This window comes from Larus michahellis, chromosome 9 (genome assembly GCF_964199755.1).
Source record: "Larus michahellis chromosome 9, bLarMic1.1, whole genome shotgun sequence".
Lineage (NCBI taxonomy): Eukaryota > Metazoa > Chordata > Aves > Charadriiformes > Laridae > Larus > Larus michahellis.
In genome coordinates this window covers 22,783,239-22,803,466 of record NC_133904.1, presented here as the reverse complement: position 1 = coordinate 22,803,466, position 20,228 = coordinate 22,783,239, and the positions used below count along the sequence as shown (strand labels likewise).

The following is a 20,228-nucleotide window of genomic DNA, read 5'->3' as shown; positions in this document are numbered from 1 at the left end:
TGGTCTTTGCTTGGTCAACGTTTGTCTTTTATACATGTTGTGTTTGGATGCCAGCACTGATCCCTTGCTGGCCATCCCTAGCACTGTGCCTGGGAAAACAAATACCCTGCACATTTTGAGACTTTTCCTTTTGCTGCTGTGTTATGGGTGGTTTTTTTTTTGGTTTTTTTTTTTTTTTTTTAAATAAAGTGGTCTTTTCTATGATATTCCAATGCTTGTTTTAACTGAGCAAATAAAAAGTAGGTCTTGGTAACAGTACCTCCCATCTTGCAGAGGATAGCAACCTAGTTAGTTTATTAATTGACTCACCTCCATTTTTCAAAATGCAGCTTGACTTCCTCCTGTATTTTTGCTCCTAGATGAACAGTGGAGGTGGAAATTTTCTCTGCATTGCCATACTGCACCTCTGTTTATTAAAAGGATCTCTAATTCCCCAAAATAACCTCATCTCCATAGTCCATCCGGTTCTTGCCTTCCCTATTAAAGATGTCGAGAGTGATGCCAGGATAGCATTTTGTTTTCTTACTCCTTCACATGAAATTCACAGTTTATTTCATGAACAATTAAAGTAGCCATTGATTGCAGTTCTGTGTCCTCATGAGAGCTGCAGCTACAGAATTCAGAAACAAGATAAAAATTTGGGAAAAAATAAGATTTGCGTGGGAAGCTTTGCCCCCCCCCTTAGGGCTAAGTCGACAAAAAGACAAGCTGCAGTGCGGAGATTCATGCTACAAGCACTAACTGTGCTAACGGTGGTGGAATAGATAATATATAATACGTGGTATTTCAAACAAGCTGTCCCTTCAGTTTTAGAATATCAATATCAGTTAGTGACATATCAACCTTGAAATACTTTTGATGACATGCATTATTAAATATTTGGATAGCTCCCCCCCTTTTTTTTTTCCTTCTCTTTTCAATATTAATATTTTCAAAGAACTACAAAGCTTGTGTTTTCAGGTAGCTGACAATAACTATTTTTAGTGAAGCTGTCATCTATAATTCAAGGGATTTTTCAGTACTTCTTGGATTGTAAGAAGACTTTTGTTTTTGGTTTCGTGTCCTGATACATTCAGAAAACTCTTCTTCAAGTTTAAAAGCCACTCTTGTGTTGTGGCACTTACCTGACAGCTTAATTTTGAGATTGAATATGTTCTTTTGTGGTTAGTTTATATGCAACATCCTATTTTGCCTTTGCTTGTAAATTATCCTAATCTATGGGATGAATATTTTTAATAAATATGGCATTGAGTGGAAAAAGACTTTTTTTTTTTATAAACTAAGTTGCTGGAAGTCTTGTTTAATATATGACTCATCCTGTTTGGTGTTTGTTTGCTTGGTTGTTTGGTTTGGTTTTTTTTTTTCTTCTTTGTAAGGTAATTAAACAGATCTGGCAGTAGTTTTAATATTATTTTCTCTTAGATGGCACACTTCTGAATGCTTTAAGATCTAGTCTTCATGCTAGCTAGGCTATCTATAGAGTGTATAGGTTGCTACCAGCTGTGCCTAGGCTTGCAGTCTGTGGATAATGGGATCAGGTACCTGGCACCTGCATGGACCGGGGAGCAGAAGGAGGCTTTCAGGTTGGTGCTACAAGCTGTTGTGTAGTTCTGCACCGAAAAGAAACACTAATGTTGTCGGATTTCTAAGTGCTCAGTTTAAAGAGTGGAAACTACCCTTATGGTCTGGCCATACAGATCAAATTTCTAAAATATCTAGGTTAAGTGATGCACTAAGCTCTTTTGGCTGCTGAACTTCGAGAGGAGACGGGTAACACATGGCATCATCTCCTACTTAATACGAACCTAAATCTAGTCATGAGCAGCTGCTGCTTTTTTTTTTTTTTTTTTTCTGACGAGGCTGCAGTTATTGCTGCTGAAGACTGACTTTCATTTATTGCAGCAAAGATGATTCTCTTTGGGGAAATGATTTCATCTGCAGATGGAAAACGGGAAGGAGGTGCAAGCAGAAGTGGCAAACTGGAGGACAAAACTCACATGCATTTTGCAGTTAGTTGAGGGTCTCCTTCATTTAAGGAGGTTGTTAAAAGAACAAGGATGGGCTTGTATGGAAGCCTCGGCAATTTGTGTTTTGGAAATAAGAGTTATAGCAGAAGAAACCACAGCTGGCAGATGCCAGCAGCTGCAGGGGTAGGTGCTCATGGTACTGTAACAATATGGACTTCCAAAATTATTCCTATTCAGGTGCTTGAGGAAAGCTGAATTGTAGTGTTGCTTAAAGAATATGAGACAGGGTAGAAAAAATGGAGTATTAGCTATTTAAACTCTCGTTCATTAAAAGGTATGCTTTACCTAAAATGTTAAAAAATGGTATTTGGCTTCTGACCAGCCAGAGTTGCTTTTTATCATTTGTTTTAATCTTGAGGAGTATATATCCTATCGGAGGAAAGTTGGAAAGGTCTTTTTGGCAGAAGAGAAAGCTCAGGGTTTTGTGTTGATGGGTCACCGGGAGCAGGCAGGAAATAATTTTTGTGAAATGTAATAAAATTGCGTTGGTACACTGGACAACTTTACTTGAAGCGTATTGCTTGCCAAAAAGATTTTTCTGTGAGAAAGCTTTAAAATTATGCCTTTTCCCCTATCAGTTTCCATCCATAAAATGAGGAAAGAAAGGACATCAGTAATGACATTATTGTAACAGGAAAAACATTTGAAATTATCAAAATATTATTTGACCCAGTATTAACTGAATGTCACCACATTATTTTTTTTATTAGGGAAATACAGCACAGGTATTGTCACTTCCAAAGTGGTTTAATGTTTATTTTGGTGCGTGCGTGGGCTCTGTGGTAAGCAAGGCCAAGAAGCCTTGGTTTGTCTTGGGTTGTGCTGGAAGTGGGTTGAGCATCCAGAGGAAGGAGACCCCCCCACTGAGGATATGCTGAACGATGTGGTTTTCTAACCCAACAAGATACTTTCAAAAGGATTGATATATTGATACATATATCAGTTATCATCGATATATATCAGTATATAGTGAGATATCAGTACTCAAAATACTCTTACATTATGATGAAATTGCAATGTGAGAAATTATTTCTTGATGATAGCATATAAAAATGTAATTTTTAAATAAGCTGCCGTTTATTTCCCTTATCTTCGGAAACTTTCTAATGCAACGATATGGTGGGATTTAGGTGCTAGTGTAGTGTATTTGTCTAATCCTTATTGCTTCTGGAAAGGCAAGTATCTTCTTCCTCAGCTATTATTTCAAGAGTGATGCTTGTGGAAGCTGTAAGTGGTACTGGAGTGCTACGCTGCATCCTTTTCGGCACGGCAGTAGTCAGGTTTCTCCTGCAGGGCTGGATTAGAGGGGAAGGATGCCTTTATTTCCCTGGCTTTTGTTCTCTGAAGCTCTTGAGCTCCTCTAGGATAGAAGTGCCTTGTCCTTAATGTTGGTGTAATTCCTAGGCTCTGAAAAAGTTGTCGTCTGCATCTATTTTGCGGCTGGCAAATTGATCCTCAGTGTGAACTCCTGTAGTCCTTGGCAGTGTCTCTCTGCTCTAACACTTCATATCCTTCATTTTTAATAGGTTCAAACCCACTTTTATTGTAAGCATTGATTATTTTTTTTTTCAGGCTCTATATGTGAAATTTTTGGCTGCAAACAAAAATATTGATAGCTAGGCATGTGTTTCATGAGATAATAGGAAGATCTTGTGTCCATTTGCAGTTTATACAGCTGTCTCCCTGCTAGCTGGCTCTTCTCCACACTGATATTAATGTGATATTTGACAGTGATTTATGCTTTCGGGATATCAACTCCAGATTTGTTTCCAGTTGGGTTTCCAGAGGCTGAACCGCTCTGTGTACACCTGTAAGAAGCAAATCCAACCAGCAAAGCTGGAAAATCAGATATTTTGGCTGTTCATGTGAACAGAATTGTTGCATTGGTGAGGGATGTGCTGTCAGACAATGATGCTCAAGCCTGGAGTTAATCTGGTAAAACATGAAGGTGCTCTAAAGGTAATTTTGCCACTTCTATAAATGACAAATTTATCTTGGTATTTGGAACAGGGTTGTCATGCCTCTTGTCAGTGACTGCTTAATTATTCATTAGAAGAAGTAAAACAACCTATAACAATGATCCCCCCCTCCCCGCTGCCCCAGAAGTCTCCAGACACTTGGGATACACAAAGCATTTCCTTAGTTTCTGGCTTTTTGCTAGTCCTTGCCATTCAGTGTACGGTCCTTGTTAGTTATGTAGGGAATAAGAGAAGAGTAGGTTTAAGTTAAATGAGTGCCACCCTTGCAGCCTGAGAGAGCACTTGACAATTTCCTTTGACTTTTTAAATTTTACTTCTTATTATTATTTTTTTGGTTTCTGGCAAAAAAAAAAAAGGCCAAGAGAGCAGCTGGAGGGTATGGTGTCCAACACGGGCTTCGTTACTGGTTCTCGTTTGTCAGAACAAAGCTTTTAATGATGCCGCATTTCTGCTAAGTGCCCAGCATTTCTTGCACCCTTGCTTACTTGGATGCAGTTTCATCCATGAAGTGCCAGGACACAGAGAGAATTAACTTCCAAGTGCTGTCTGTTCAGTGAGTACCAAGAAAAAAGCTGATTATTTGAATACTTTAACACCACTGCTGCTATTTATGTGTAGGGCGCACATTTTGGGAGAACTGTAGTGCTTCCAGAAATCAAGATGATTTCTGGAACCAAGTGACTCAAATCAGGAGCTCAAGAAAGAGGAACAGTCCAGGGCAAGATTTGTTTGCACCATTTCTTTGGGTCTCCCAACATCACACAAAAATGCTGTGATGGAAGTGAAGATGGAAATCACTTCTCCTATTTGGTTTTCTCAATCACAAGACCTCACCAAGCCTTCCTGTAGTCCCTTTTTTATTAAATTTTAATTTATTTTGCCCTTGTCTGTGCCTATGGTGGCATCTCCAGCTGCTGAGGCAGGAATCCCATAGACAACAGTTTTGTTCGCCGTGTAACCTGGATTAGTTCCTTGGACGCTGATTCATTGCCTGCACAGAAGGGGCTTTGACCTTAAGGGGAAGAGTAAGTGATCGTGTTATTCATGACCTAATTCAGTTCCTTGTTCGTCAGAACCACTTGCAATGGCTTCTAGGAGTAATTTGTTTTGCAACAGTTTTTCCTGTAATTTTTTTAGAGGTTTTTTTCTGTTTTTTTTTTTTGGCTTCCCACTTTCATTTTGTCTCAGATAAAACATTTGGTAGAAGCTGACAGTTGTCCACATGAGATGTATCAGCAAGAATGTGATGGATGGGTAGCAGCATCCTCACCTGTCTTCCAGCTGCTAGAAGAGGAGGAACCACTGAGTTGTTGGACCACAAGGGAATATCAAAGCCTCAAGACATGGGGTAATTCCAGGCTCTGGAAGGGATTATCATATACTGAGGTGCTTTATGTGTCCGTGGGCTTCTTAAATAGCCAGAAATGTCAGATTAAAGTATGGGTGAACAGAGCCCATCTCTGAAAGAGAAGAAAGTCCTCTGGTGCACAGCAAGAAGCTTTCAGGTGGCAAAATGAAATACAAGTCTCATCCTCTAGTATAGAAGTGAATAGACAAGAAGCTGATAGAGTTGTTTGAAGTGCTGAATAAAAATGAAAAATACAGGAAAAAAAGAGCTTGATAGAACTTTTCTGAATTTTTCAAGCCACAGGTGAGCTTAGGAACAACTTAGAAAATGCTTGTAACCTAGTTTAGGTTATAGTTGGTGCGGGCAGCTATATGTCTTTGGGAATGATTTACACAGTTTGAGATGTGTATTCACAACTTCTTTTATATTCTGGGAAACGTCCTCAGAGGCTGAGCAGACATCTCTGACTGTGCAGGCATGTCAGTGTTGGGTCACCCTTACTTGCAGAAATATTTCCCCCTACCAGAGGCATGGTGGTTAATGCCGACCAAGTGCGGTTTCTCCTTTTATTATTTTTTTGACAATAACAGCCAAAAATCAGTTTATGAATCCGACTTGGATTGGTGATGTTGAGAAGGTTTACCTACAAAATTGTTTGGGTTTGCAGGAAGTGAAGGGGCACCAGATTTTTAGGTTCACCCACGTTTACTTTGAACTCCAAGCAAGATGAAGTGGATTTAGCAAAGGAGCAGAATTCTTGATTGCAGAATTGGGGCCAAATGGAAAATTTTAAGGGGAGAGGGAAGAAACCACAGAAGCAGTAAAATGTGTAGTTGGGGTGCTTCTGCCATTGCACACTTGTCCTCGCTGTTGCAGGAGGTGGGTGGTTTGGTGCCTGCAGGGGTTGTGTTTTAGTTGTGTGTTGGCACCTCATCATGCCAGGTCCAGCAAGGACTTCTGTTGCTGCTGAGCATCTGCAAGTGTGTCTCCACTCCTGCTTTCATTTGCTGTTCTAATTTAGGTTGTCTCGCTTAAGTGCTTTGGTCCAAATAAACTACTCTGAAATCTATCCAAAAGACCTTTCTTCTGTGTATGGACAATCTTGGAGTGCTGCTGTGTTCTTTTTTTTCCCCATCCAAGCTTATCATCCCTTTTGAAGAAGTAAATTTGAATTGTGATTACACATGTAGTTGAAGATATCCCTGCTCATGGCAGGAGTGTTGGACTAGATGACCTTTACAGGTCTCTTCCAACCCAAACCACTGTGTGATCACTATAACACTTACAAATCTCACTTTTCCTGCATTAGAGGTTTCATTCTTCTGGATGGAACTCATTTTGTAGGGATTTTGCATGCGGTTTTATTGCAAAGCAGTCCCCTTGGCACCTCCTGCCCTCCCTGCATCAATACCTGGGTCCATAAATCTGTGTTTTAGGTAGCACTACCTCAACCACTTGCACCACGAGGTTCTTTGAGATGGACCAACGTAGATGATTAAGGAACGATAATGATGTTTCTCTCCCATCAGCAAACAGCAGGAAGAGAAAAACATCGTGTGTACACAGGAGAAAGATGATAAAAAGGAGAGGATGAAGCATTATATAATGATCAAATGAACTGACATGTAAAACTGCAATAATAACCAAGATGTTGAGCATCTACATGGGCTTTCCTGCCTGTCTAGGGCGTGGTAGTTTTTCCAGCGTCAGCTGTCACCGATGTGTCAGTCTGGCATGGGTTTTGATCTTGTGGGAGTGTTATTTCAGGTACCAGCAGCACGAGGCTATTGGCTGCTGCAGGAGAGAAATTCAGAGAGCTCTTGTGCTGATATATTCAGATTAAGCAGTGAAGTATGTTTAAATTGGCCATTTCTTAATCAGATCTTTAAAGTTTATCTATTTCAAGAATTTCTGTCCCATGAGGTATGCCTTTCGACTTACCAGTGGATGGATAAATCCAGGCTGTCGTGAGCAACAAGAGCTGCCTTGAGCCTGTTACAATTGCCTGAGGATTGGGAAAGGGGAGAAAGTTTCACTGTTTTTGTAGTCCCTTGTCTGGGTTATAGGATGTTGTGATAAAACCAAGTGAACTTTGCTTCCAGAATTGCCCCTTTAGCAGCCTCAACACTGACACTAATATCTGTTTTTTCCAAATCATCCAATATTTGGCAAACTCTATTCATGATTTCAGGCTTTAGCTGTCACAGATTATTTATGACGGGTACTGATGCTTCCAGTGGAAGGTTTATTTTGGATTTTTGCCACGTGTTTCTTACGCTGTCCCGGAAAATGAAAATACTGCAATTGGTCTTTCTGAACGGAAAAATAAGAACCGTCATGACTGAAAGCCTCCATTTCAGTTACCTTTTCAAAGCTAATTGGGGTGTCCTTATTTGTTTGATATCCTTTATATATGTGGTCATGTATTTATATTTAAATTGAGAAAGCACGTTTGCTGCCAGTGTTTCTGTATATTAAACTGTGGTCAACTAGTAAAAGATTGCATATAATGTAAAAATAAACCACTATTTACAAGTTTAGTGTATGCACGAAGCCTAGTTGACCGTCTTAATTTCAGTATGCTTTTTCTGTCAACCTGCTGGTAATCAGATTATTACTGCGATTTTTATAAGGGCCTCTGAGCTCCTTGGAAATATCAATCTGTTTTGTTATGTAGGAGGACACAAGGCTCATGTTTGTTTGGAGATTGTGCTTTTTACATTGCAAGTAGAATTATGTTATGGTAGTAAAATTGAGCAAAATCAGCATGCAAGGTCAATTTGAATAAGAGTCTTCATTCAAACTTAGACAATGGAAAAGGATATAGGAAATATTAGACTGAAAGTATATTGGCCTAAAATGTCATAAATTCTTCCTTTCACAGGCATGCATAGTCCACAAATTTTGGCCGGAGTGTTCACAGGAGTTTGCAATTTTTTCTGGCCTCTGAGGTCTGATGTATCCTCTGGGTCTCCGTCTCCCGTGGGATCAGCATCCCGTTACTGCTGCCTCCATCCTTGCCAAAGCCAGAACATGAAGCAGCTGAATGGTAGTTTGGTAGTAAAGTCAGGTCATCGCATAAGCAGCCACTTACTTGGGTACAGAGACAAGCGTCCCCTTTCAGTAAGATACTAGCTTTTCTTTTCCCTATAATTGACTTAGGCGTAGCATCATTTTTTTTATATGGTCTCATTTAAATTTAAACACGTAGCAACGCGAAATGCCTCTAATTAAAATAGTGAATGGAGCAAGTATTCATGGGTTGGAAAATACTTATTCGGGTTTGTTCTTTTCATGTTCCTATTTAATTTTTTGTGTCAGTACTCAAAAATATCGTTAATTTTAAAAGTCATGTAAAAGCTAATATGACAGCCTGCTTGAACAGTTGTCATTAGGAGAGCCTTTCTCCCTGACATATGCTAATTAGCTAATTACCTAATTATATGTATTTCATTGCAATATTTTCCCCAAAATAGTTTGGAAGCTGACTGTCCGCAAGAGGCATGTTTGATGTTGAGCAGAGCCAGGCTCATGTGCATCAGCAGTTGGGAGACCACAAGCAATTATCTTCATTAAAGTTTCTTTGACCTAACATAATACTCCGAGACATGTTTAGCGTTATTAAAAGTAAATACTGTGGCAAGCCTCCTGTGATTTATAAGGCTCAAATTAACAGTTCTTTGCTTTCTGACCTTGCTAAATTTCTTAGTCATTAGTGGAAGCTTATGGCGTTTGAGTGGTTTTGGTGAGGAATTGGCTCTTCTGCATTCCCAGAGTTACTGGGGCTTTTAGCATCTCCATGGGGTTCATGCTTGGCTCGTAATTCTGCTGAATTCAAGTTGTTTGGATGCAGAAGGCACAGATGTTTGTTATTCTGCTGAGTCCATGCAGAATATGCATCTATAGAGAAGTGAGGAAAGCTCTTGGGTAGGCGGGGTAGAGCAGCCTGATGCTTTATAGAGGATTTATTGAGCTTATGCATGTTTGACAGGAGGGAGGAGGTAGGAAAGGAAGGTCGGTTTGCTCAAGGTAACCAACTTAAAGTCGTGTTTGCAGTTCTCACGTGAGTCAGCAGGCTTTGATATGCTCTGATAACTTGAATAAAAATAGCCAGCCCTCTTGTCGCAAGCTTTGAAGTAAAATCTCAATGAGGAATTATCTAGCTTAAGTGTGGTGGGGTTTTTTACCCTTCTTGAAGAAAAGCTGATGCTGAAGCCATAGAGCTAGACAAAGAAAGCCCAACCCGGCACTTAACTGACATCATCCCTGTTGCATCTGTGCCTATGGTAAAGCTATAGGAAAGAAGCTGGAGCATTTCCCAGTATATAATATATGTCCTGCTACCAAGCAATGCGCCGGGAGTCCCTGCCAGATGTATTTCACTGTGACATATTAACTTCTTTGCTTTGAATAGTGCATGGCTGGGGATAATATACTTAATGAAACATTGGAGCGAGAAACAATACAATGTAAAATAATGCTTTTCATGTGAGGACCACAGAAACGCTTGTAGTAAATGAAACAAACTTCCAAATCCCAGCCTTGCATGGATGTAGGTGATGAGGGTGGCTGTGCTTGGACTGAAGGTCTTGGAACCATGTACGTAAGGAGGAGCGTGAGGACAGGGCGACTGTGAAAAGATTCCTCTGAATATTCTTCCTGACATCAAATATCTGAAGCTCAGGAGCTCTATAAACCTGACATGGGTTTTGACCTCATTTTTTGACTGTTCTTGATCACCCATTGATGTCATCAGGGAACTCTCATAGTCATGAAGCCTTGCTCCTGTGGGGCAGTGCTCAAGGAAAAGCTCAACATTATACATAAAATTAGGATGTGCATCACATAAGCTTTTATCTATGTTAAATGTCACCTGTCACTTTATTGCCCAGATCCTGACTCTGAGGGTCCTCTGCATTTCTTCGTAGTTACCTTTTGTCTGTGTATTGGAATAACTCTTAACATCTTCAAGGGGAGTTTTGAGTTACAATCAAATTGGTGGAGAACTGAGGATCATTAACTCTGGAATTGCTTTCATTTGTGGCTGGTGGTGGGGTGTCATCTTCTTGTAGTGATTAAGTTTGAGAAATTAGCTGTGCATTTGATGTTTTAGCACCAGAGACTTGTGTTCGGTGGTTTTTAAGCAGTATGAGAGAAATAAAGTGAGATTGTACGAGTGAGTTGTCTGTAATACTTCATATCTCATGTCAGATATGGACATCTCAGAGAAAGGTTGACTTAGTGTGTGGAAAAATGCTGCTGTTTGAATCCCGGTGGGTTGAAAATCTCCTAGACAAGAAGAGAAAGGAGTATCTACTGTTCGCTGGCACTGGACCATGGGATAATGTATCTAGGGCAAGGACCAGGTCCACTGAGGAAGGTGATGATCATTTTCTCTTAGCAGCTAAAATTTGAAGGTGTTGTATACACCACACCCATGAGAAGCTGATGATTCTTCTCACAGTCTGGATTTCAGAGCAACTGTAGGAGTAGGTAAATTCAATCAATACAAGGTCCTCATCCTAGGAGTGTTGGAGCAAAGTATCAGGCGTATCAGCAGTTTGTGCTCTTGGAGGGGCAACACTGCAGGAGTCATGCGTCCCTTTACAGTGTGAGAGAACTTGGAGCTTGTGACCACTGAGTAATTCAATTTATTTTTTTTTAAACTTGTGACTAGGCAAATCATTGTGTTTCAAGAGTCATTTTGAATGTTCTCAGAAAGACCTTTGAGTTGACAAGAGGAAATGGCCTCAAGTTGCTCCAGGGGAGGTTTAGATTGAATATTAGGAAATATGTCTTCATTGAATGAGTTGTCAAGCACCTGGAACAGGCTGCTCAGGGAGGTGGGGGAGTCACCATCCCTGGGGGTATTTAAAAGATGTATAGACGTGGTGCTGAGGGACATGGGTTAGTGGTGGACTTGGCAGTTAGGTTAACGGTTGGATTTGATGATCTTAAAGGTCTTTTCCAACCAAAACATTTCTAGGATTCTATGACAAAGAAAGCATTTTCCTTTTGGTTGGAGTATGCCTTGAAGGTGATATTTTGAAGTTGAGGGTTCTTTTTTGTTTGTTTGTTTTTTTAAGTTAGCACTTTATGCAACTGTTCCAAATCTCAAAAGGTTTAGTTCTCTAACAACATCTAGAAAATGTGTAATTTATGTGTATGGGTAAGTCAGTGTTGGGAAAGTCAGAGGGTGTTTTCCAAAGTCACAGTTAGCTGAATGATGCTTTCCCTAAACTGGCATGAAGTATGCAAACATGGAAATAGAGGCACTAACTCTTAAATAAGTTACTTGGTAATACTAAGCAATAAGGCTGTAGCAACTTCTGATATGAGGAGAATGCCACACTGTCGATTCAGTAGGCTGTCTGGTATGTTGCTCACACAATATTGATTTCATTCTCTGTAAAGTACACTGAAAATCAAAGGGTCTTTTTGAATCTTTGCTTCAGAGTCAGCGAAAAGTTAGCCAAAGCTTGGGGTGCTGTGGGTAGTTACATCTAAGTAGAGGGAAGCCTGTGGTGTAGGTAGTGTTTGTGTGTTAAATACCTTTATTTATTACAGCTTTGGTGTATGAAACCCCTGCTCCGTTTTCAGATGTCATTTGGGAATCATCATTTGCTTTCTTTAAGGCAGTTGGTATCGTCACTTGAGTTGCTCCCATTGCATCTCATGGTGCTTTTTCAAGGATCCCTGCCAAGATAAATCACCTAACCTATTTTTGTTTTGCTTTTTTTTTTAGCATTGCTAACATGATGACCTGACAAGATATAGGACAGTCCTGACTATGCAGCGCAGGTACTGATGGGAAAGGATCCAATATGAGTGTAAATGATGTTGGAGGAAGACGACGCTTTGAGGATAGCGAGTACACACTGCACATATACCCGGGGAGCATTGCGGAAGGGACTATCTACTGCCCCATCACTGCCAGGAAAACTTCCACGGCTGCTGAAGTGATTGATTTGCTCATTAATAAACTTCAGCTCGAGAAAACAAAATGTTACGTCCTTGCCGAAGTGAAGGAGTTCGGTGGGGAGGAATGGATCCTCAACCCTACGGACTGCCCGGTCCAGCGCATGATGCTTTGGCCTCGCATGGCCCTGGAGAACCGCATCAGTGGCGAGGATTATCGCTTCCTTCTGCGAGAGAAGAACCTGGATGGATCTATTCACTACGGAAGCCTCCAGTCCTGGCTGCGGGTGACGGAGGAGCGGCGCAGGATGGTGGAGCGTGGCTTCCTTCCCCAGCCCCAGCAGAAGGACTATGATGACTTGTGCAGCCTGCCGGACTTGAACGAGAAAACTCTCCTGGAAAATCTCAGAAACCGCTTCAAGCAAGAAAAAATCTACACCTACGTAGGCAGCATCCTCATTGTTATTAATCCCTTCAAGTTTCTACCTATTTATAACCCCAAATATGTCAAGATGTATGATAACCATCAGCTGGGAAAGCTGGAGCCCCATATTTACGCTGTGGCAGACGTGGCTTACCACGCCATGCTTCAGCGGAGGAAGAACCAGTGCATCGTGATTTCAGGAGAGAGCGGCTCAGGAAAGACACAGAGCACCAACTTTCTGATTCATCACCTCACCGCCCTCAGCCAGAAGGGATTTGCCAGCGGAGTAGAACAGATTATTCTTGGAGCTGGACCAGTGCTTGAGGTGAGATGAAAACGATAATAACGCGGAAACTTTCTAATGGTGAAAAAAACCACCTCAGCCTAAGTAGTTGGGGTTTTATTATGTCACTAATCTGGGGTTATCTGCTGAATGCTGGTAATAAAGTTACAACAATATTATCAGGAAGAGAAGGTTGTGTTTCTGTCTACAGAATTCTACCTGTTTTGTTTTGTTTTTTTAAAAAAAAAAAAAGTAAAAGTACAACAAATGTCTTTGACAAATTTATTAATGCTTTGTTTTCACTCAAGTGTTTCTTAATACTGGTATATTGGTGATTTTTTTCAGTTAGAAAACGGAAATGAAAAAGCCTTTCTTGAATTTTTGGTAGCCTTTCTTTGTAGTGCATTGAAAAGAGAATTCATTGCACATAGTGTATTGATAGTGTTGTATTTGTGCAGATTCTGTGCACTCAACTTCATTGTGCTGGGGAAGAGATCAAAGGTAAATTTTATGGTCAGTTTTATTTTCTAATCACAAGTACTTGATTTGGCCTGTGTGATTAGTTACTTTATGCCTTACTTTTCCTGTGCATGAAAGGAGATTAGATGGACTGCACCATTAACTTTGCAGATACGAAACTCTAAAGTGGGATACAAGCATTCATTCATTAATTTGCCTTGAGTTTGCCCTGTAACTCTTTGAAATGGTTTTCCTAAGAATTGCCAGTTTTGCTTCTTTGAGAGTTTTGTTTGTTAAAGCCTGTCTGCACGTGGGCGACATGCCCGTCGGCTTCAGCTATAGTGTTGTTCTTCTATGAAGCTGCAGTACAGAGAGGTGGCTTGATGGCTAAGTTTTCTTCTCTTAAAATAAAAAGTGGCTTTGACTAAAGGATAGTAAAACTCACAGATTTTGGGGGATGCTTTCTATTTTGAAAGGAGTTTTTGGCAGTTGTAGACAAAGGTATCTTCTTTCTGTGTCTATATTCCATTAATGAATCTTAAGACGTGGGTCAACCTGGAGGTGTTCTAAGACTAGGCTGGACGGGGCTCTGAGCAACCTGGTCTAGTGGGAGGTGTCCCTGCTCATGGCAGGGGGTTGGACTACATGATCTTTAAGGTCCCTTCTAACCCAAACCATTCTATGATTCAACTACCAGCAGAAGATGGAGTCAGTGGAAGGACTAGTGCTCACGGATGTCTCAGCTGAGGATGAGCGAACAGCTTCATTTTGCAAAGCCAAGAAGTTTTTTTTTTTTCTGTTTTCATGTCTGGTACAATGGGCTGAGCTAATTTAATCTGGAGTTAGCAAATGATTAAAGCCATTTGGGATGGGCTTTGCCCTGTCCAGTAGCAAAGTTGTATAACAAACTGAAGGTAAAGAAAACTAGAAAGGCTTTTTTTTTTTTTTGTCAGTCTGCATGGAACTGTGTGTTATTTCTTTTAAAGCACACAGGCAGGTGGACTCCCAGCTCTTGCACTCGCCAGTGTTTCTCCTGTCATAGTGCAAGAGATTATGGAGCTCTTTCTTGCTGGAGTCAATGAGAAAATACCAGGCCAGGCTCTGGTAGTCTGCAATTAATGGTTGGTGACCCAGTTAGGAGACCACACTAACTTAAGAAAACAGGTATGAAAACTACTGCGTTCCATCTCCAATCCTGTTATTTGAAACATTTGCATGCCTGTTTGGTTTTTGGCATGCTTTTTAATGTGTCATGTTGGACCAAGGTCCACTTTCTAGTTCTCTTAAGTAGTATCAGAGAGAGCATCTCTGTCTAGCTTAGATTTCCAGAGGTGGAGAAGAGAGATCTCCATGAAAGGGAAGGTAGAAGGAAGTTTTGGGAATTTTCTTTTTTCTTAAGTACTGCTTGTTTTCAGGAATAGGTAAATAGTTCAGTTGTAAAACTGCCTGAGCATCACTCAGTCCACTGATGCAGTCCCTTAAATAAATGAACTATTCCTCCTACTTGAAAGATAAATTATTATTTTTTTTTTCTTTTCCCCCCAAAACCATACACACTCTCATTGCTTATAGTCACACAAGCTTGTTTCCGGAGGCAAGAAATAGAGGCTGCCCGTGAGCTGCGCATTTCTTTGCCTTTCTCTCTCTGCTTGCTGTTATTTTATCTTATGGAAGAGGGAGAGGGGGCGCAAGCAATTTCGGGGTGGTGCAATTTGAAAATCCCAGGTCATCAGGACCCCTGTTGTTACCCCTGTGTTTCAGGATCTGAAGTTTAAGCCTACTTGCTTGGATCTCGGATGGAAGGCAAATAGCGCAAATGGTTTATGGTAACACTGCTTTTATGGTGGCAACTTACTTCTTCCCGGGGACTGTTGTGTGTGTTGGGATTAGGTATAGGGAAGGGATGCGCTAAGCTTCTCTGCTTTCCTTTCGCAAGATCTGCAGCTGTTTTTAAGGAAAAAAAAAAAGTAAATCTGAATCATCCCTGTTATTTCTTTTGCTTTTGGACCAGAAGTTTGCATTCCTTCGCTCTGGCAGCTGGACGGCTGCTGCTGCGCTTCTCTAGCTGCCTCCAGGTCTCTTGGAGAAAGTGAGGGTAATCCAGAATTTCTTCTGCTCGGGCAGCGCCAGTCCCAAAGAGTCACAAATTATGCAGCCTTAAAACGCACATTACTTCTGCTTTCCCTTCCCTTCCTAAAGTTTCTTAAAAAAGGGATCTTTGGAGATCTGTTGTAAAGGGCTGTGTTACCCTGCCACCCATTTTCAGATTTGACCTTTTGATTCCCTGCATTTGTGGTTGAAATGCACTTTTCACTTCTCTGTAGGTTTAGACACCAAACTTGTGTATTTTTTTCCCTCTTTTTCTTCATTCTTATTCCCTCCTCCAGACACCTTCTTGGATCCCCTTGTTTTCCCTTGGTGTATTTAAAATGAAATGTGATAAATTATATTACTTAAATACCGTTACTTATGTTCAGCTCAGGTGTGTCTTTTAGGAGGCAGCGACACACCTCTTTGTGTTGTGACTTCTGATTTCAGGAACAGAGCACAGCAAATAAGAGTTTACTCAGGCCCATTAATCTCTTTTTCTTTCCCTGCTTGCAAAGCATCTCTGGTAGCATGAGTGTTTGCACCGAACCGCCCGTTCCTGGGAATGCCTTTGCAGTCGTGCTCGCACAGCAGGAGCGGAAGCGGAGCAAAATTAAGACACCTTTTTTTTTTTCTGCAGCTTCGCTGTTTTCCTAATTTACCTTTTTTTTTTTTTGAATAGCCTCAGGCTATTGTTTAGGACTTTTTTTTCTTGCACAAGATTCCTGTGAGCCTTGTCCAAATTGCACCTTTGGGGACGGCTGTCAAGGCAAGCTGTTACTGCCATCTAAACGTGGTACTATTGTCCAGCAGTTGTATGTAGCAGCGCCTGCAGTGAGAGGTGTGTTCTGAGACCAAATGTCTCCTTTTAGAGCATGTTTCACATAAATCCTGTGGATTTTCCTTAAATGGGACTTAATAAGCAAACTTGTTTTGTAGCAGTGTTCCTTGGAGTGGTTCCAACATGCCTTGTCTGTCTTGTGCTAAATGATGTTATAAAATATTTACATATTTATATATTACTTATTTGTGATAAATTATATTACTTAAATACCGTACTTATTTTTCTAATAACAAGGTTCCAATTGATTTAAATATTTTTTTCTGTCTTTTTCCCCATTTTCTTATAAAGCACACTTTTCCCTAGAGAAGATTGCTTTTTCAGCAGGGTATTCATAGGCTTGAGTTTACCAAAGTTTTGCTCTCTGGCTATTTAGTTGTAGGACCAAACTTCTCAAATGAAATATTTTGTGTAGCTATTAGAGGCAGAGTTGAACATGCTGCTATTCAATTGTGTTTCTGATATACTTCATGCAATATGTTAGGTGAAAACTTAATTATTCTTGGCTTGATGCTCCATCAAGTACCCAAGGTGTGTAACTTTGCTGCCACGTAGGTAGTTTTCTTTTCATTTAGATGTCAACCCCGATATTACTTAAGAAAGCATCAAGAAAATGTGCTGGTCAGGCAAGCACTTTAATCCAACATTTGCACTTTTTTTTGGAGAAGGGAATACGAGGATGTTCCTATAGGTAACTTATGCAGACCATGAAATGTTATTACTTAATTTCTAATTCCAAAAGCTACAATTAAAGGTTTGCTTTAACAAACCCCAAAATGTTATCATAGGATTTCCCATGAAGGGTGGTGAGACACCGGAAGAGCTTGCCCAGAGAAGCTGTGAATGACCCATCACTATGTTCAAGGTCACGTTGGACAGGTTGAACAACCTGGTCTAGTGGAAGATGTCCCTGCCCATGGCGGGGTGGTTGGATTAGATGATCTTTGAAGGTCCTTTCCAACCCAAACCATTCTGTGAGTCAATTAGTGGTCAACCTTGAGAGCTGAGGTTTGGCCACAGGGCTATTTTACCCCATAGGTGACTAACTTGTTCATCTGAACTTAGGACAGTGCTTTCAGACCCTGTTTTCTCTTTAATTAGATTAGCTAGAAACATCCAGATGAACTCTATATTGGAAGCCCAGCTTGTTTTCAGAGACTTAAACTTTTAGAGGTGGGATGTTGGTGTGCTGCTTCCCAGCCTTCCCTGGCGTCATTACCCTGCACTGGTGCATGATGCTGCATGCGAGCATCCTCCTCCGTTCGGTGCAAAGCGAAACATAACCCATGCTTCAGCTTGCCAGGGGGGTTTGAATGCAAGTTAATTTATTACATCATCTCGCAAGTTAATTTATTACATCATCTCACCTTTTCCTGCCCGCCCCCCCCCCCCCAATTCTCAGCAGAAATAGCAAGTTTCTCCCTGGCTCAGGTATGGCCAAAGGTCCCCAGACACGTATTGTCTGAGTCTAGATCTAAAGGAGTCTGCACCAGATCATTTTATCATCCCTAACTTTCCCAACATCTCATTTGTCACAAGAAGTACTGCCGATGGCAGCTACGAAAACCAGACATGTTTTCTAAGCAGCTGTTTACATGCATCTTCAAATGTCCCAGTGGGGATTTCTCAATTGCTTAAAAAAAAAAAGGCAAAAAGAAACGTTTCTGTGAGAGGCTGAGGAACACTGCCAGTGGTGGAGGCTAGCTGTTGCTGTCCTTCACAGATGATGTGCATCTGCAGCATCCATGCTGGAAAAAGAAGAGTTGATTGCTTTGAATTGCTTTTGAAAAAGATCAGCTAGCCTTTTCTAGTGACAGCAATGCTATTTGCGTTCCCAATTGGGGGTGGTTTGCATAGAAACCTTAGGAACGGCAACTGGAATTCCTTTTTTAATTTCTGGAGCAATATCACACAGTATGTGTGTGTTGGTTGTATGGGGAAGTTGTAGCTTCAGTCTTAAGGTTAGGAAGTCTAAAAGCTGTTGTTTTTCTTTTTCTTTTTTTTTTTAATCCTGATTGTTAGAAGAAAATGTAAGCAGCAACAAAAAGATATTGAATTTTATTTTCGAGGACTTTGCTGTGGTGATGTGCAGCCTCCCTCCCTCCTCTTCCTAAGCTGCATTAAGCTCTTGCAGCAGCAGCTGAAGAGCTGGCCGCTGTTAGGTGCGGGTGAAAATGATACTGCGCTGCCAAAATTTCAGTAGATGCTGCTGAATGTTTCCAGAGTTAAACAAAGAGCTATTGAGTGGAGTTAAAAAAAAAAAAAAAAAAAAAATCAATTAACTAGAAGAATCAGGCATGTCCTGGACTTTCAGTGTATTCGAGTGGTGTTGGACAATGCGGACATGCTAAAGCTGAATGCGTGTGCGTCCTCCGCTGCTGTTCCCAAGCAGTTTGGCCGGAGGAATCCCAGGTAGGACCCAGCTCCGCCAGCAGATCCCACCCTGTTAACTCCTGCAGTGTGTCACCAGGATGAGGTCTTGCTGGTTTTATATGGCAAATTATGGTGCAGTTATTTCCCTGTGAGAAAAGGCATTATCAAATCCAACATATCAATGTTTTTGCTTGGAACAGTATTAATTAGAGGTAAACTTTGAGCATATTCCCTTTTTCTTTTCCCTATTCATTCTTGATACAGTATTACTGGGAGGTAAAATTTGAGTATATTCACAATTTTTTTCCTACATGGAACAGTATTAATGGGAAGTAAACAAATTTTGTTAAAATGGACTTTAAAAAAAACCCCAAACAGATCATCGGATCTACTTCATGAAGTTCAGTTTCCAATACACTGATTTTTTTAAGTAATTAGGATGTGAAGTGTGGCTCTAGAGGTTTTATATCTGAAAAATGGGTTTATATGAAGGGCAGAGGATTACTCTGCTCATTGCTCACTTTTGATCATTTTTAACCTATAATATATACAAATATTATTGATCTCTTGTGTGATCTGGGGTTGGGGTAGGTGTTTAATTGCGGCAGCCGGGATTTTTTCACCTCGCATTCTTCCCTCCCCAGTGCAGGGAAAGGTTCGGGAGGGAGCAGCGCACAGAGATTACACAGATGATGCCTAATGTGGGAAGAATTTGTGCAGGCCTCCGCCGGCAGCAGTGACACAAAGGAGTCATACAGCAGGGCTCATGCACCAAATGCTTCTCACCAGCGCTTTCAAAATGCTGTTGTTCTTTAGCTGCGGATATTTTACAGTTTCAGGCTCCGCATCAAATAGTGTCTTGTTCATCCATTTCTCTGATGTTGAATTTTTCAATCTTTTTACTTCAGAGGCTTCCTGCAATATCCAGATTGACTGTATTGGTGGCTGAGTTTAATTTTCTTTTTTCTTTATTTTTTTTTATTATTTGCTATCTTCAGCAAACATTTTGTCACCACCAAATCCAGTTTATTATGCTTAAATGACAGAAATTGTTATTTCTGACCTGAGAGGACTGCAGGGAAATTGATTAGTTATTAAAGCAGGTTTATGAGAAGCTGCCTATTTCTCCACGCTTAAGAGTTAGCAGCTGTTTTGTTTCCAGGAGGGAAATGCTTAATAAAACCCTGCTTTTGCTGGGTGGAGCGCTGGCCTTACAGGGAGCATTTTATTGGACCTACATGTCCAAGCATCTCATCTTTTCCCTCCTTCCTCTTGTTCTTAACCCCTCACCATCTCTTTTTGTGGGAGTTGTTTTGTTTTGCCATTTGTTCTCATTCTTACCCTTCTATTTTTGTCCTTTTCTTTATTTTTCTTTCACTGATCTGCTTGGGTTTCACTTTTTCCTCTGTTGATCTAGATCTAGAATTTATAGATATCCAGATGTTTTTGTGTCTAGAGATCTAGATTTTATAGATATCTGGATCTCCA

The 20,228-nt window shown here is 40.7% G+C and overlaps 1 protein-coding gene across 4 annotated transcripts in view; it reads left to right on the top strand.

Moving 5' to 3' along the window:
* MYO9A (myosin IXA) overlaps positions 1-20,228 on the top strand; it is a 188,761-nt gene that overhangs the window by 22,292 nt on the left and 146,241 nt on the right. For all 4 annotated transcript variants that reach the window (XM_074599687.1, XM_074599686.1, XM_074599683.1 and 1 more), the window contains exon 2: positions 12,100-13,021. In XM_074599687.1, coding sequence (XP_074455788.1) covers positions 12,179-13,021 — 843 coding nt within the window. In that variant the 5' untranslated portion in view covers positions 12,100-12,178. The remainder of the gene's footprint in view (positions 1-12,099; positions 13,022-20,228) is intronic.